Raw genomic sequence first — 18,239 nt, forward strand, 5'->3', positions numbered from 1 at the left:
ACCATTTGCATGGGTTCCAAGAAGTAATATTCAGGATAGAATCAGTGTGATGAGTCTCTCCTACATCACTCTTCCGCAGTGGGATTTAAAGGACTTGGGACAGCGCCCAAAAAGGCAAGCTCTTCCTCCAGCTAGCCCTAGGAGAAATCTAGTTGGACTGTAGGGAGGATGAAGGTAGTTGCAGTTGGCAGATTATCACCAGCCTGCCTTCCTCCCTTCCCTTCTTGAATGCCAAAGCAGCACCTGAAAGGCTCTGCCCTAGTTCCTCTCTTTCCTCTCTCCCCAGCAGGAGCTTGGAAAATGCAAGGAAATGAACTGCACAGAAGAAAGGGGAGAGAACGAGTGGCATCAGTAGATAAGCAGCCTACAAGAGGAATCCACCTGTATGGCTGCAAGGATGAGACAATCCATTTTACCTTATCCACACCCCTACGTGCAACTGTATGGGATGCTTTGAAAAAAAAAGCAAATGAATGACTGTAATTGATTTTTACTAAGTTGCTTAAAAATAGTATTCCCAGACCAGTAACCATTTTTGGTTCTTTGACCCCTTAACAGAGATAGCAGATGTGATTTAAACAGTAAAACCCACTCAAACAGATTTTCTGAAACAGAAAAAAAAAAAAAAATCTCAAAGACCTGCAGAACAATTCAGGAAGCTCAATGAAAACATTCACAAGAGTCATTTTTACTTTAGGATTTAGGGTACTTCATTCACAATCATTGAATAAGCAAGGCTAGAAAAACAAACATGCTACTCACGTTTTTCTCCAGGTCACATTCTGCTTGAACTTCATGGTTTCTGCAGCTGTGGCATAACATGTGTTACCACACTTCTACATAGCAGAAAATCATACTCTAAAGCCTAAAACCAAAACACTTATGAGAATAAGATGAGCTCTCACCATGTAAAGACGACTGCAAGTCATTCATGTTTTGGTCCAACAACTGTGAGGGCAAGTAGCCTGATGGCACTGCCGCCACAGAAGATGAAGTGTTCTCCACATCTCCAGCTGAAGAGTTAATGGTGAGATCAGAAAGTGCCACCTGTCCAAAAACAGCTGTCCACTCTTTGCTGAATTCCCCCTCTTCCAGGGAGGAAGCGTTGAGGATCTCATTGAGTAATACCATGTCATCCTTATCACCAGGTTCTGATTCCAATGACCTCACAAATTGATCCTTTGAAGCTGTCAAAATAAGCAATTTTTTAGACAAACAAAGAAGAGAAGGAACCTTTTCAAAACACCCAGTCTAGGTTTTGTATGTCAAATGAGATAGATTATTTTTGCATGAAAAAATGTTGTTTTCTCTTTCAGACCAAATTATTTTGGATATCAGGGCTTGTAGCTTATGCAACAAGTAATTCCTTGGTTGTCTTAGATAACCTCACTGCTGTTAAGACTAATTTTTCATTAAAAACAGTAAGTATGCTTAGAAATCTATTGAACACCACCCCAAAATCACTGCACAGTCTAATATTTAAAATATTGGAGAACTTTTTTTTTTTTTGCTTTTTGAAGTATCACATAGAAGTGTCAAAAAATCGGATTGATATAAATTGAAAAGAAATAAGAGTTGGAGATTACTCTAGAATTTTGTGAGAACATACCTGACCTTCTGACCAATGCTTGAATTATTGAGGTATTTCCCCCTGAGAACAGATTATTCTACAGAAAGTGAGATTTCTATATGTTCAGGGCTGTAGTAACTTCTTTCCCCTTTCTTAGGCTCTGGAGAAATAATTGGGTCAGTTTCCTTCTGATTCCCCTTGCTAGTTTTTCTAGCACCAGAACTGCAACTGAAGAAGCTCATTGGAGCCAATGCTCCTAAACCCACTATTTTTCCTATTTTAGAAATCTTACAAAGTTATATAAAATACATTAAGCTTGTAATCAGGAAAATAACTTTTCTCAAGCTTACAAGACACTTAGAGAGTGAAAGAACTGTCACAGAACCCCAACTGTTATTTTACTTGTAATGGTTTCAGTTGGAAAGCACCTTAAAGATCATCTAGTATCCGACCTGCTGCATGGGCAGGGACACCTCCCACTACATCAGGTTGCTCAGAGCCCCTTGATCACTTCCCAGGATGGGGCTTCCACAGCTTTCCTAGGCAACCTGTTACAGTGTCTCACCACTCTCAGGCTGAATAATTTCTTCCTAATGTCTAACTTGAGTGTCCCCTCTTCTAGTTTTAACCCACCATTACCCCTTGTCCTCTCACTACAAGCCCTTGAAAAAAGTCTCTCCCCAGTTTTCCTGTAGGCTCCCTTCAGGTACTGGAAGGCTGCTATGAGGTCTCCTGGAGCCTTCTCTTCTCCAGGCTAGACAACCCCAACTTTCTCAGCCTGTCTTCATAGGACAGGTGCTCCAGCCCTCTGATCATCTTTGTGGCCCTCCTCTGGACTTTCCCCAGGAAAAGCCGTGTTGGCTGTCACCAGTCACCCCTTTGTTTTCCACGTGCTTTAGTAGAGCCTTCAGGAGGATCTGCTCCATGATCTTGCTGGGCACAGAGGTTAAGACTGACTGGTCTATAGTTCCCTGGGTCTTCCTTTTTTCCCTTGAAAATGGGAGTTATGTTTCCCCTTTTCCAGTCAGTGGGAATTTCTCCAGACTGCCAAAACTTTTCAAATATAATGGACAGAGGCTTTGTAACTTCATTGGCCAGTTCCTTCAGGAGCTGTGGATGAATCCCATCAGGTCCCGTGGACACAAACCTTCTCTTCTCCTACAATGGGAAGATCTTGCTTTTCAGAGTCCTGCCTTTGCCTTCTCTAACTTGGATGGTGTAACCAGGGCCTTTCCTGGTGAAGACACAGGCAAAGTAGTCACTGAGTACCTCAGCCTGCTCTATGGTCCTGCATGGCCAGGTCTCCAGTTTCCTTCTGAAGTGGGCCCACAGTTTCCCTCATCTTCCTCTTATCGCTGACATAATTGTAAAAACTTTTATTGTTGTTCTTCACATCCCTGGCCACGTCCAACACTACCTGTGCTTTGGCCTTCCTTACCTGATCCCTTGCTTCTCTGACAACTTGTCTGTACTCCCCCCAGGATACCTGGCCCTGCTTCCACTTTCTGTATACCTTGTTTTTACATTTAACTGTGTCCAGAAGCTCCTTGCTCATCCAAGCAGGTCTCCTGGCTACCCTGCCTGCCTTCCTCTTTGTTGGGACACATTGCTGCTGCACATGGAGGAGGTGACCCTTGAAAATGGACCAGCCTTCCTGGGCTCCCCTCCAAGGCTTTGTCCTACAGTACCCTTCCAAGCACAGCCTTGAAGAGACCAAAATTTGCTCTCCTGAAGTTGAGGGTAGTGAACTTGCTTCTCTCCTTCCTCGCTGCCCTAAAGATCCTGAATTGCGACAGCCCAGTTTCCCATTAAGTTCTACATCATCAACCAGCCCATCTCTGTTGGTGAAAACAAGATCCAGCATGGCACCTTTTCTTGTTGATTCCTCTACCTTTTGGAGGAGGAATTTGTCATAAACGTACTCCAGAAGCTTCCCGGATTGCTGGTGCTTTGCTGTGTTGTCCCTCCACTAGATATCAGGGTGGATGAAATCCTGCATGAGGATCAGGGCATGTGAGTGCAAAGCTGCTTCCATCTGCCTGTACAGTGCCTCATCCACCCTCATATGGTGGCCTGTAGCAGACCCTCACTATGGTATCTCTTGCCCCTGTCTTCCCTATAACCCTGACCCAGAAGGTTTCAGTCGACTCCTCCTCCATCTCCAGGCAGAGCTCTAGTTTGTCACTGATGTAGAGGACGACACCCCCTCCTCTTCTGCCCTGCCTGTTCTTCCTGAAGAGCTTATACCCAAACATCCCCACACTCCAATCATAGGAGTAATCTCACCATGTCTCAGTGATACCAATAACATCATATCCCTGCCTACAGGCACACATCTGCAATTCCTCTTGTTTATTCCCCATGCTCTGCACATTCGCATAGAGGCATTACTGAGGTAGTACGCAGAGGACAAAACACTGGTTAAAAACAGTGACAATGTTATGTTACTAGAACTATTTCAAACTTGTGGTAAGGCACAGAAGCAAGTTCAGTTTTCCCAAGTTCACACAGATCAACTGAGTTCTGCAAGCTGCATACAACTTACGAAGATTTTTTTAACCCTTATGCATTGGGATAAAAGATTGATAGTACAAAATGGGTTGCAATAGTCCATTTTATTGAGATGTAATGGCCTTCTCAGGAGAATTGTTTTAAGAGCTGTAAAAATGTGTAATGAAATGGCTGAAGTTGAGTCAGAGGTGTAAAAAAAGCACAAAACTGTGTTTTAAAATAGGCTGATGAGTCAGCACACACACCTACATACTAAGAAACAAACTAACACATAAGGATTTTATTCATTACTGATGTCAGTTTTGAGATTCAGCTCCTTTCTAATTTGCCTTTTTATATATCTCTATACTCCTGACAGTGCCCATAAATTAGGAATAGAAAAACTACAAACACATTAGTTCTCCTGATGTTCCCACTGGACTGTAACTAAAATGCCATAGAAAACAATTTGTTCTCATGAATTTTCAAGCTGCTTGCCTAACTTCAAATAAACAACAAAGAAAATTAAGGTTGTCCAAGCACCTACAATCCTCCCAGATCTCTAGTTATTCAGCAGGTGAGGCAGAGTTAAATCCACTCACAGGGTAAAGACACCTGCTATTTTAAAGGCACTTAAAAACTCTGATCTCTATGGGGCATCACCATGTCAAAGCTGCTTTCAGGAGGCCCCTTCCTGAACTTGGAAAGCTTGCAGGGGAAGATTCAAAGAGAGCATCATTAGTAACAGATCTGCCAACACTGTACCTAACTATAAATGACATTTACTATAATGGAACAAAAGCTTTGCAGCAAGACAGCTCAGAGCAAAGCTCTGCTTCATCTGGGTATCATTGCAGTAGCCTCACTTTTACCGGGGAAGAAAGTACAACATACAGCTTTACATCTGGAGAGCAGTCAGGTCTTGTGGTAGTATGTATGACCACCAGACTTCAGAGGAGCAACGCATTTCTTATCTCAGCAGTCTTTCTGATCTTGCAGTGGGGACAACACACCGGAGCAAGGGAGGATAGGGTGGTGCTTATGCGCAGGCTGCCTTGAGTAAGCAGCAGTAAGTTATCCTCTTGTTTGCAATGAAGATTATCTTGAAACCAGTCTTGCTTACTGAGGTATTACTCCTGTGGTACCTCTGCTAAATTACTAGAATGATATGGACTTTCTCACCTCACCCACAAATACTCTGCTGCTTCTTTTCCCATTTCTCTGTTTTCACTGCCTGTTTTCACAGTCAAAATCCCCTTTTTTGTCTGCACATTCTTCCCCCAATCTTGTAAATGTCCATGAAAAAAGCCTCCAAACTCCCAATAAAACACTCAAAAAATCATGTCACTATATTTTCTGGTAGTTGTTTGAGCAAGCCTCTAAGCAGTGCTTGTATTTCTTTGAAAATATGCCTCATTTTGCTATTAAAAAAAAATTAAATGCAAAGAGAAACTAAAGTAATTTATAATGATACATGACTGGAAACACAGGAAAAAGCTTCCTTCTGAAACACAAAAAAGTGTACCTCTCCCTATACTGCTGCACTTAAAATAATACAATATTCATTAGCCTCAAGCTAGCTAGTATGTAAAATCAGGGTAAACGGCTGATATTGTAACATTAACATAACCATCCTTATCAGATGTAGATGCCCCACAACTGCTTTTGTATTAACTATTTTATGAACTAAGAAAAGGGAAAACCAGAAGAAAAAAGGTCAGACATGACTGACCTTTTTCATTAACCACAGAAAAGAAGTGATTGCTACCTCACCTACCCACAGCTTAGGCCTGCTTCTGCATGGGCAGTTGAACTTACCCTGTTTCTGCTTTCATGGGCGATTCCCCACATGGATAATTTCCCCACAGTCCCAGAGACTGCCCATGCCAAATCCAAAGTCAAGGTGTTTGCAAATGCTCTCTTCCTTACCTACCACAAAGGCAATGCCTTAAACACCCTAAATTACACTCTCAGTCTGACTGACTAAACTACACAAAGGGATTTTTTTCTTTGCTTCTTACATTTGCTTTTTGAGTTGTAGCAGTTGTTTTTGCTGTGGAAGGTTTTTTTATTCATTTTTCATTTCTCTGAGTAAAAAGCAAATCAGAAATTACAGGCAATACCCTTACTACATATGAAATCTCAATATGAAACTTCCAGCTAGATCTTTCATATGTTACATGGTAAAACTGTACCTTTGGAAAAAAAAAATACATATCCCCTTGAGCTGCCACTGATCTAACAAAGGCATGAAGATAGGAGTACAGCCTGGAATGAAAGCTTTCTTTCTTATATGTGAATGAGAAAAGCACAGCAGATTTAATTAACTATCTGGCTGAAACTGACTGGTAGGACTTGGTGATCCCAAGGGTCTTCTCCAACCTGAATAGTTCTATGATTCTATGAAATAAATCACCAGTTTTTATATGGTTTTAAGAGGACAAATTATTATTTGGAATACTAACATTTCTGATATAAAATCATGTATTACTAGTGTATTGCCAAGGGTTGTGATATGACAATTAACGAATTAAAAAAATATTTGTGAAATCTTTTAGGAACGGTAAGATTTACAGTTTAACTTACTTCAGTGAGGCAAACAAAATACAGTCCAGTATACCTAACCTTGAATCACCTGTTATAATGCATTTTATTCCCACTAATGTTTAATTCACATTACAATATCAGGAATAGTGCCTCTGCATGTATATGCAGTTGACTTTCCTTTAACACTGTTTAAATACTGCAACTGAATAATTTCATTTAACCTTTTAGATTATGAAAACAATTACCATCTAAGATTAAAATTATACTTGGTGCCTGTAACTGAAAACCAGATGAGAAGACATGCATAAATGTTTCATACCATTTTCTTCAGGTTGCAGGTCTAATAAGTCATCTATGGCACCTAAGAGAAAAAAAAAAAGAAAGAAAAGTAACAATGGAAGATCTGCAGTACAGACAACTAGCATGTATACATCTAAAGGTAGTTCTCTTAAGTTTCTTCACCTGAGTTCTGCTTGTGGTTACAATTTCCTTGTAACGTAGACATGACATCCTTGCCATCATCAGCTGTAATTAAGATCCATAAACATGTCAAATTGCACTTGGCACAAGACCATGCTTATAAACAATGTCACTGTAAGATCAACATGCAACGGTTATTGGTATTCATGTTTAATATGAATGTGGGCACAATGGATGAAAGACCCAAGATAAAAGCATTTCTAAGAAGTGAGGGAAATTTCTGAATAATAACCAGGTGGGATCTTCCTTTGAATTACCACTTGCCACAGTAGCCCATCTTTAAGCAGAGAGCACACAACTGAGGCAACTGCAAGAATCAGACAGGTTTCTGCTGTCCTCCAGAAGCAGAGACACTTCTTTTAGGAGCTTGTACTTACACAGGCCAGGAGAAAGCACAAAAGCATCCAGGACCTCATCACTCCCTAACTTGCCTTTCTTGACATTATATTCTTCCTCATGACACCAACTCTAGGAATGGGGAAAAGGAATCTTCCCCCAGAGCATCCCAGGTTAGGATATAAGTAACAGCACCTTTTCTCCTGCAGGAAAATAAATGGGCTAAGACCAGCAAGAAAGAAAATCTGCAGCTGACGGTTATAGACTATCAGAGGTGAAAAAAAAAAACTACTGCGCCCCAATTGGAACCACCTTAAGTTCTGAGAATGTTGCTTAGATTAGACATGGAGTCAAAACAATGATCTAGACTCCATCTATTAGAGAAAAGACAGACACCTCTCTCAGGTGATTAATCCCATTCAAGATTTGTTGCAAAACAGGAGGGACGAGTTACCTGTTGAACATGCTTTTCTCTCCCCATTAATTGTTGAGAAAATCTAGATTCTAGACAACTAAACCTCAAACTTAAGGCTGGAAAGGAGAAAAAAAAAAATCTCTGTAGGGGAATAAAAATTGAAGGCCAAACCCATTGAAGAGAAACTTCAAGGTTTGTTCAGAACTAAATGAAACAGAACAGCTGTTTGGATCATATTATTGTAACAACATTTTGATAGGACAATGACAGAAATGTGCTACTAGCACTATTATCAGCTGGTCACTTATGTACTCAGTATCACATCTGATTACACTCTATATAGATACAGATAGAAGAGGCATAAAGACACAGGGACAAATATACATGATACTTTCATAAAAGGACAATGCACAAAGCTAAAGGGAAAAAAATCAACCCTGAACTGACTGAGGGAACAAAAAAAAATAATCAGAAAGACAAGTTCATGAAAGGTGGGATATGGATGGACACAGTTCTGTAATGAAAAAAGTACAACTGTTGCTGAAGGCCTGGCTTAGTTCACTGATAAACACGATGGAGCCCATCTCAATAATATCCATAGTATATTCAGGGAAAATGCAGCACAAATGATAAAAATTGGAATTCATGAAGTAGAAGTAGTTGACGAGCAAGTCTAAGAAGAAACACAGCTCCATCATAGTAGCAGTACATCTGTTTTACCTCAGTATGTACTAAGTACTTTAAGGAAAAAAGAAAGAAAGAAAGAAAAAATCTTAGCAATGGCACAGACCCACTAGTGCATGGAGATGGAAAAATTCAGCAGAGCAGGCAGAAGTACTAAAAAAACACTTCAGTTCCTTTTAGGGGTGATGGAGAAAAAGACAGAACAAGGTTTTTATATTATGGATGATGGTGAAGTATCTTACAGCCCCTAAGTAACTGAGGTTCTAGGAAACATATGCTAAGAAAATCTAAGATTTTGTATCCAAGAATATTTTAAAATCTCAAAGAGACATCTGATATAATTAATTGCAAAAAGAGTGAAACTTCAAAACACTGGAAAAGTCCTAATATTGTGCCATTATTACAAACATCATCCAAATAACTGAAGTATTAACAAGGTGACTCAAGTAATTGAAGGTAACTATGGACTGGTAGTTCACCATTACTCCTAGGCGAAACATTAACCAAGTCATGGTCTGTGCGGCATTCAGCAAAAGAACATGAGCATAACACATGCTCCTATAATAAAAGGTGTCTTTATGGAAAGCAGACCCTGTTAAAAAAAGCCCAACTAATTTCATTCTTTGATAAAAATATGAGCTTTCTTTGGTGAAGATTTTTGTTTAGAAACAACTTGACTTTTGCACATAGCCTTCCAGCTAAAAAGTCAGCATTGCAAAATAGCCATAATGAACATATTGAATGCATTAGGAACATGACAACTAACAGATGTCAAAACCCAGTTGTTAGGAGAAATAATTGCAAAGTGAAAGTATTTCTAGTTTAGATCTGCAAGGTTTAGTGTTATATCCATTGCTATTCAATGGCCTTAGCAGTCATCTGGAAGTAAATACAAAACCACTCTTGAAAAAATTGTGCAAACAACTAACAGACTATTAGATGTGGTTATTCAAGCCAGTCATTCAGTTCCTGTAGTCAGAGCTGAGAGAATTTGGTATCACTAAAAGTCATAAGTTGTATCTCTAGGAATGAGGAATATAAGCCATGCTGCAGAAAGGAACAATGAGTCCCAGAAAACTGTGAACAAAAGGAACTGAGTTTTGACAAGCAAGAAATTCAAATATGAGCTTCTAACTTAATGTTTCAGCAAAATGAGATATTGTTTTTGGATACAAAAACAGGAATATGATTTTATGTTCTAGAAACAGGACAGGATCAACATCAGAAATATCTTGTCAATACTTAATGTTTTTAAAAGGGACGTTGTAAAGTGGAATGGGAAGAAAATCTTCAAAAATAAAAGAGAAGATGTCTTCAAGACATCAATGTGGTCAGCCTATTGAAATGACGATTTTAAAGGAGTTTGATTTCAATGTAGTACCTTTTAAGTATCATCATAGAAGATAAAATACCACACATTAAAATAATTCTTCGATAATTTAGCAGAAAATTATATATTATAAGCCATGGCATTATTTAGGCTGGAAGGACCTCTGGGATCATCTTGTCCAAGCCCCTTGTCAGAGCAGTCAGCTGTGAAGTTAGATCAAGCTCCACAGGCACATGTTCTGTCAAGTGGAGAAATTGTCCAGGGCTGAAGATTCCACAGCATTTCCAGGCACTTTTCCCAGCACTTCACCAGTCTCACTATAAACATTTTTCTTCCTAGTATATCATCAGAAGTTCCCTTCTTGTCACTTGTGTCCATTACCTCCCATTCTTTGACCATGCATCTCCAATTAAAGCCTGGCTGTGTTGCTGGGTAATAACAACCTAGTAGGTCACTGAAAGCAGCTGAAAATGACTTTGCCTAGTGTTTAATCACTGGAAAAAACTAGCAAGCTAAGTGGCATATTTTCCTTGTCTTGACACCTACTAATCTGTAGATCCTTTCCTTGAAGACATGGACAATGCAAGTATTATGCTTTGGAAAACAAGCAGTAGGATATATTATATAAGTGATCAGGTTGAAATATATCTTCCTGGCCTTCAATTTTATACATTTATAGGGATTTGCTGGATGAAGCTGAACATACAGGAAATAAAAAGGAAAAAGATTGTAGCACAGCACTTATGAAGTTATGATAACATGAAATAAAATACCTGAGTAGTCTGATTCCTTGGTATGGTTCTCCTCATCTAATGAAATCAACCTTCGTTTCAAAGAATAAGGAAAAAAAAAGATTATATAATCCTAAGGCTGTAGAATAACACATTTTTTTCTTTTGGTTACATCATTACAGAATCCTATCAATAACAAGCAGTATTTCAGATGGACTCTTGCATTTGCTGTATATGCTGGTCTGTTGTTAGCTTTTATTGTTTCATTGGTAGAAATATGTTGAAAACCAAAATTAAAGTGAAGACCAACTATCAAAACCTACCACCTTTCCAATTTTAGTTAACTAAATCTCTGTCATGAGAAGTACAGCATATTCTGCTTTTGCAGATTGGATCTTTTATAACTACCACAAAGAAGGTACAACTGTTCAAAAAATAAAAAAAAACCCAACCCCAATTTGCACTGCTCTTTTTAACAGCAACTAATTATAAATCAACAGACAGTGAATTTTGTCGCCTGTCAGATTTCTAAAAACTCAAATCAGCAGTATGGTTTACATGCAATTCTTACACAAAGGTAATCTCTCTAATGAAGAATATATATCTTCTAAGTGCTATTATTTTGTGTAAAGCCATTCAGCCAGTAGGGAATGAAGCAGACACAAGGCTGATGTGGTGAAGAGGACTGGATCAGCATATTCCTCTTACCCTCTAGTGAAAGAACAGGAGGAGCCACCTCCCCTGCTCCTGAGGATGGGCTCATGGGGAGCAGAGAAAAATTAGATTGAGGACAAATTCCAGTATAATGAATGTTTACTGTGAATGGAAAATTCATGAGGACTTGAAAAGTTTATTTTGTGTATTTCTTCTAGAAACTTAGATGCTTGTTTACAGTTTGTTTTAGACAGCAAAATGGTAACATATTTTTTCCCCTCAGTTTTATGACAGACAAGAAATAAAGATAATCCATAAATAAAACTAAGTGCAACCATGACATGGCTGAAGCTTTTGCTGGCAGGTGCCAATGCACACATCTTGCATAAATCATGCATTCATTCTAGAATCTTGTATTCAACATTAAGGAAAACAATTCTTTATGAGTCTTTATTACTTTCAGATGAAATGTGGCAGATTCAAGGACCTGCTGCAGAGACAATCACCTGCAAAATAGTACTTGGCCAAGTCCTTTGCAAGCTGAATAGCACCAACTCTGACCCCTTTATAAACCGGTTTTGGCTCAGTGACTCAATCTAACCAAGCATCAGGACTGGAAAACTTAACTCTTTACAAATCTATTATTATAAATAGCCAAGCAAAGTGCACTAATTATCAGTCAAGCTGTTCTCTGCTTTTTGACAACTGATCCTTTGCTGGGTGCTTCATTTAACCAGGGACAGTCAAAACAACAGGTGGCAGCAGGATTATACCAATGCTGCATCTCCTTGCAACTGAATCCTGACGGGTCCCGTAGGGCAGGGATCACATCTCATTCTCCTGTTCTCCTCTTCCCAGAAAGGCAGCCCATTCCTAAGTCTCTCTCACCTCACAGCTATAGGTAACCCAAGCCTTGATAGCATCAGCTCACTTAGATGTACGTTTTACTAAGTACCTGCTGCTTCACTGGATTACTAACCGATGCTGTATACATTACAAAAACTAATTGCTGCTCAAAGCAATCAGGAATCCATATCCAATTCCCAGGTGAAAGGAGATGCTGCTGAGGGGAAAAATACAATGCTCATGTATCCTCTCCCATGCATAGCTCTTTACCATTTCCTTTACTAAAGAAAAAATGAAGCAAAAGCTGTAAACTAAAGAGAAGGCTAAGAAAGATGAAAACCACAAAGGTTTAATAGGTCTTTTTAAAGCTCTTCACTTCACCAGAAAGTTTATTAGTTTTCATGTCCACATTTCAACATTTAAGGAATTAATGCATTAAGCTTACTATGAGCTAGTGTGATCAGACTAGCTGTGTCTGTATGTCAATTTATAAATGTTTGGTGACTTTAGCAACCAGAAATAAGACTATAGACAAAAATACTTATTTTAGTATGTAGTCCATGTGACTTACTGACTCTGCTGATCTTGTACTGATTTGGTATTCTCAATCTGCAGGTCCTTCTTTTCTGCTTTTTCTGTTAGTTTATTCACAGGATCTTGTAAGCTCTAGATCATAACAATAATATAAATGAAAAAAGAAAAGAAAATAGAATCAGAGAAGCAAAACTGCGTCATTTAAGGCCAAAACAGACTACAGAACCTACATAAATTAAATACGAATGTTTTTTTAGCTGTATCAAAACTGTATCTGATGCAAACAAAATAAAAAATGTCAGAAGATACTAATTCAAATTGAGTCACATGAACATGCTTTATATAAGAAGGTGACTCTTGGCTACTTCTAAACTCATATTCCGTTTCCAGTATTTCTAAGTAAAACCATCTATACCATGTGCAAAGCAGGCACTAAAAGTATACTTCTTTGCCATTTTGAGGGTTTGCTTTTTTCTTCCTCCTTTCTTCCCCCTTTTTTTTTAAGATGAGAAAAATTTGTTCTTTGCATCTGTTTTTATCTCATATGCTGCTTCTTTATTTTTTTCCTTATACAGCTATTCATACAATCTTAGTAACTGCAGTGTAGTGGGACAGTACTACTTGTACCCTGAATCTGGAAACAAGGATTAAAATGATTAGTTAGACAGAGGCCAGGTGTGGTATCATGAAACCCTATTGTCCCTATGCAATTTGAAAAACTATGCTGCAAGACAACATGCAGTTTCACAGTCAGTATTTTTGTAACTAAAATCTGGATACTGAGCAAGTGAACACAATACACCATTATAGATTGACTCCTTGAGATTACAGAAGTAATGAATGTACTAATGGCTGTCTGCTTATGAAAAATTAAATAACTGAAGATAATTTAATAATCACAGATGTTAGTTTGCAACATGAATATTTGGCTGAATATCAAATGGTTTTGCTGTGAAGGCAAAAACATGTTCCTCTTTCCAATGTCCAACTCAAGTTTCTGAAAAATGAAACCATGTTTCATGTGACTAGTCCTGACCACTTTTAATTAAGTTTTTGTCTCACCAATATTCATAGTAGTGCATCTCACCCACCTGCTTCCCCCACCCACCTAAAAGGTGAGCCTAAAACGAATAATCCACCTTTTGAGCAAAACATAATGAACACAAAAATGTAGTGGTTTTGCATCTGGAGTTTTAACAAAATGGTAGTAGGTTTCATCAGAGTAGTAAAACAAAATAAAAAACATAGCTCCTAAGTCCATCTCATTTATTGAATAGAAGCTGGAGTCCCTGGCCCATCTGTTACAAGAAAAGCATTCCCAGGCATATCGCAGGTCTTATTTGCACTGTCCTGTAAAGCAGGACAGCTGAGTCCCCAGAAGGGGCATTCCTGTGTCTGCTTGGCTCCTCATACATTTTCTGTATGAGGAAATGTATACTTACGTGTTTTAGAAACCAAACTAATGGACTTTTCATATATTGCAGTTGGATTTTGTTTTCCCTGTCAGCAAATTAATTGTTCTATCTAGAACTGCAGATTAATTTGTCATTGGCACCTTTAGCACTGCAGACATCATGCGTCAAATGATAAGGGATCACAAAAGCAGCAATAATAATTAGTGGCATTTAAGAAATTTACCTTATTCTGTGGTTGCCACCTGCTTTGTTTTGGGCTTTTTTTTTTTTTTTTTTTTTTTTACACTAAAAGTGTTAACCAGAACCACATTTAAGCATACTTCATGGACTCTACACTTCTCAGCTATATCACCTTAGGAATGACTTTGTTACCCTTTGGTTAGACTGCACTTCTTGTACTATTAAAATTGATGGGAATTATTCCATTGACTCCAAGAGGACCTAAATTAAAGTTCAACAACATAAGAATATGCACTATTCTTGCACAAAAGTGCAGAATGGAGAAAAACAGCAGAGCTTTGCATTACAGGGACTGTATTGCTGCAGGCACTTGAACCATCCTGGACACCTTCACGGCAGGACACACATCCCACTGCAATCAGGAGGTGATGGTGCAACAGTTGTGGTGATCTGCCTGCCACTAAGTACAGCAGCACAGAGCCTGCCTCAAGAAGGAGGCAATAGTTTTGAACAACAAATAGAACTACTTTAACCACTGCCTAATTGTACAAGATAAAAAAAAATTATCAGAAGTAAAATCTTTTGCATCTTCACAGGAAAAAAGAGAGATATCAGCTTCCTTCATTAAGGAGCCATATTTTACGATGCTTCCCTTCATGAGTGTTTCAGGAAGTATGTATTTAAAGGACTGTGACTGAATGACGGAAACAGCATATAGAAATGGAATCCACAAGTACCTTGGGAAGGAAACAGCATGATAATAATGGCAGTTACTATTTCCTGTATTAGAAAAATAAATGTAGCTCTGAAATACAGCTTCAGTTTAAACAGAGATTATGATAAAAAAATTGTTAAAAACAAGCTGCTGTATTTTAATTCAAAGTAACAATTTAATTCAGGCAATATTTCCTTAAATTCTGGTAGCAAATAATAAAATTAGTTTCCTCTTCCCTGCCTTCCTCTACTCCACATCTTGATGTGCACTACAAACTGAGTTATCTTTAAAAAAATATTAAAAAAAGCTAGAGGATGGGTGTGAAATAAAACTGAGTGTGAAAAGACATCGACTTTTCTAAACATGAACCCACGGTAATGTGATCACTACTGTCAGCATGAGCAAAATCAAACTGTGATATTCTCTTGCTTCAGGTTACATCAGAAGAAGGGAACAAATTCCATCATCCAGAAAGTTTAGTGATTAAACAAGGCTGTAAAGACACAGTCTGAGTTCAGACAAGAGCGAGCACACTCCAGTTGGGTGGATGAAGCGTCCCTGGCTTTGTTGGCTAAGTGCATACAAATAGGTAACTTCACAGCACTCCTCTGAGTGCTCATGTGAGTCAATGTGGACATTCTTGTGAGCTACACCAGGACGTGGCTTAAGGTTCATGTTCAGAAGGCTATCATCCTAGCTTTGCTATTTCTCTTTTACTATAAAAAACAGAGTAAGACTTTACACACTAGCAGAACAAGTTCACAGTCATTCACTCTGCCTGTCTTAATCTGTCTCTATAGCTCACAGTCACCCAGTGATATTCTTCTTGCTCCCAGTACTCAGGCCAAATACTCAGTCTGAGGCTGACTGCTACCCTCTCACACAATTCTCACACCAAGCTGGGAGGAGTGGCTGACACACCAGAAGGCTGTGCTGCCATTCAGAGAGACTTAGACAGGCTGGAGACTTGGGCGGGGAAAAACCTGATGAAGTTTAACAAGAGCAAGTGTAGAGTTTTGCATTTGGGGAAGAAAAACGCCATGCACCAGTACAGGTTGGGGGCTGACCTGCTGGAGAGCAGTGTAGGTGAAAGGGACCTGGGGGTCATGGTAGACAGGAGGATGACCATGAGTCAGCAGTGTGCCCTTGTGGCTAAGAAGGCCAATGGCATCCTGGGGTGTATTAGAAAGGGTGTGGTTAGTAGGTCAAGAGAGGTTCTCCTCCCCCTCTATTCTGCATTGGTGAGACCACATCTGGAATATTGTGTCCAGTTCTGGGCCCCTCAGTTCAAGAAGGACAGGGAAGTGCTTGAAAGAGTCCAGCGCAGAGCCACAAGGATGATTAAGGGAGTGGAACATCTCCCTTATGAGGAAAGGCTGAGGGAGCTGGCTCTCTTTAGGTTGGAGAAAAGGAGACTGAGGGGGGACCTCATCAATGTTTACAAATATGTAAAGGGTGAGTGTCAAGACGATGGAGTTAAGCTTTTTTCAGTGAAGACCAGTGATAGGACAAGGGGTAATGGATACAAGTTGGAGCACGGGAGGTTTAAGATGAATATCAGGAAAATTTTTTTTACTGTAAGAGTGACAGAGCACTGGAACAGGCTGCCCAGAGAGGTTGTGGAGTCTCCTTCGCTGGAGACATTCAAAACCCGCCTGGACGCCTTCCTGTGTGATGTACTCTAGGTGACCCTGCTCTGGCAGGGGGGTTGGACTAGATGATCTTTCGAGGTCCCTTCCAACCCCTAGGATTCTATGATTCTATGATTCTATGAATTCCTTCACTTGCACCTGGGCAGTTTTCAAGTCCAGCCAAGATCATCTGTACTGCACACAATACCTCTTCTCTGCAGCTAAATCACCAGAGCATTGACAATATGCTCAGCTTGCCCACCGCTCCCCACAAGTGCCTTGGACAACTAATGTGCTTGCCCTTGATTGAGAAAGAATCAAAGCAACAGCATATCTGGGAGCCAGGGATACATCCCAGGATGTCATGACACATATAGGGAAGTGCAACACCACTAAGGAGACAAAATCTTGGGTATATTTCATTTGCAGGGAGAGCTGAAACAGCAGAGGAAAAGCAGCTAGTCTCAAATATCCTCAGAGAGATTCATTAGATAAAACCCAACATTACCTTCAAAAAACCCCAAGAGTTATAAAAGTATACACAATTTTGCCTGTGAGTAAAGTCATGGTGCAACAAACAAAACAAGAAAAGGACACCAGACTACAGCAGAGATCAGCAGAAGGTAATAGTGTTGTACTACCTGTTTGGACAGAGTTCTCCAAACAATGTAAGACTCTCCACTGGTCAATGTGGACTGGGTTAAAGATCGCTCTTATAAACTGAAAATGCAGAAATTCACAGGTGCTGATGGGATGCACCCACGTGTGCTGAGAGAGCTGGCTGATGATGTTGTTGATCTGCTCTCCATCATTTTTGAAAAATCATGAAGAATGGGAAAGGTGCCTGAGCGCTGGAAGAAAGCCAAAGTCACTCCAGTCTTCAAAAAGGGCAAGAAGGAAGACATAGGAAACTACAGACCAGTCAGCCTCACCTACATTCCTGGAAAGGTGATGGAGAAGCTCATTCTGGAGGCTCTAAACACATGGAAGAAAATAAAGTTATCAGGAGTAGCCACTATGGATTTACTGAGGGGAAATCTTGCTTGACTAATCTGATATCCTTCTACGAAGGCATGACCAAACATGTATATGAAGAGAGAGCATGTGGATGTCATATACCTTCACTTCAGTAAGGCTTTTGATACTGTCTCCTGTAACATCCTCATAGGAAAACTCAAGAAATGTGGGATAGATGGTTGGACTGTGAAATTGAAATTGTGAATTGAAAACTGGCTCAACAACAGAATTCAGAGGGTTGGGATTAGTGGCAGAGTCAAGTTGGAGGCCTGTAGCCAGTTTTGTTCAGTATCTTTCTTCATCAATGATCTGGATGAGGGGAGAGAGTGTTCAGCAATTCATGATGATATGAAACTGGGAGGGGTGGCTGACACACCAGAAGACTGTGCTGCAATCCAATGAGATCCAGACAGGCAAGAGAGCTGGGCAAAGGTGAACCTCATGAAGTTAAATAAGGAGAAGTGTACAGTACTGCATCTAGGAAGCAGTAAGACTGGGCACCAGTACAGACTAGGGGTTGTCCTGCTGGAAAGCGGCTCCATGGAGGAAGACCCTGGAGTCCTAGCGAACAGTAAGTTATCTACGGGACAGCAATGTGCCCTTGTGGCCAAGAGGGCAAATGGTATCCTGGGGTACATTAAGAAAAGTGCGTCCCACAGGTCTA

At 39.7% G+C, this 18,239-nt stretch overlaps 1 protein-coding gene across 7 annotated transcripts in view; it reads right to left on the reverse strand.

Annotated features, from left to right (window-relative positions):
• ICA1 (islet cell autoantigen 1) overlaps positions 1-18,239 on the reverse strand; it is a 72,562-nt gene that overhangs the window by 7,128 nt on the left and 47,195 nt on the right. For 5 of the 7 annotated variants that reach the window (XM_051611587.1, XM_051611585.1, XM_051611582.1 and 2 more), the window contains 5 exons: positions 12,655-12,749; positions 10,626-10,675; positions 7,070-7,132; positions 6,927-6,968; positions 906-1,187 (listed from right to left, as the gene is read on the reverse strand). In XM_051611587.1, the coding sequence (XP_051467547.1) occupies positions 906-1,187; positions 6,927-6,968; positions 7,070-7,132; positions 10,626-10,675; positions 12,655-12,749 (532 nt within the window). The remainder of the gene's footprint in view (positions 1-905; positions 1,188-6,926; positions 6,969-7,069; positions 7,133-10,625; positions 10,676-12,654; positions 12,750-18,239) is intronic. The other 2 variants (XM_051611588.1, XM_051611584.1) reach the window with 1 other exon arrangement.

This window comes from Apus apus, chromosome 2, assembly GCF_020740795.1.
Source record: "Apus apus isolate bApuApu2 chromosome 2, bApuApu2.pri.cur, whole genome shotgun sequence".
Classification (NCBI taxonomy): Eukaryota; Metazoa; Chordata; class Aves; order Apodiformes; family Apodidae; genus Apus; species Apus apus.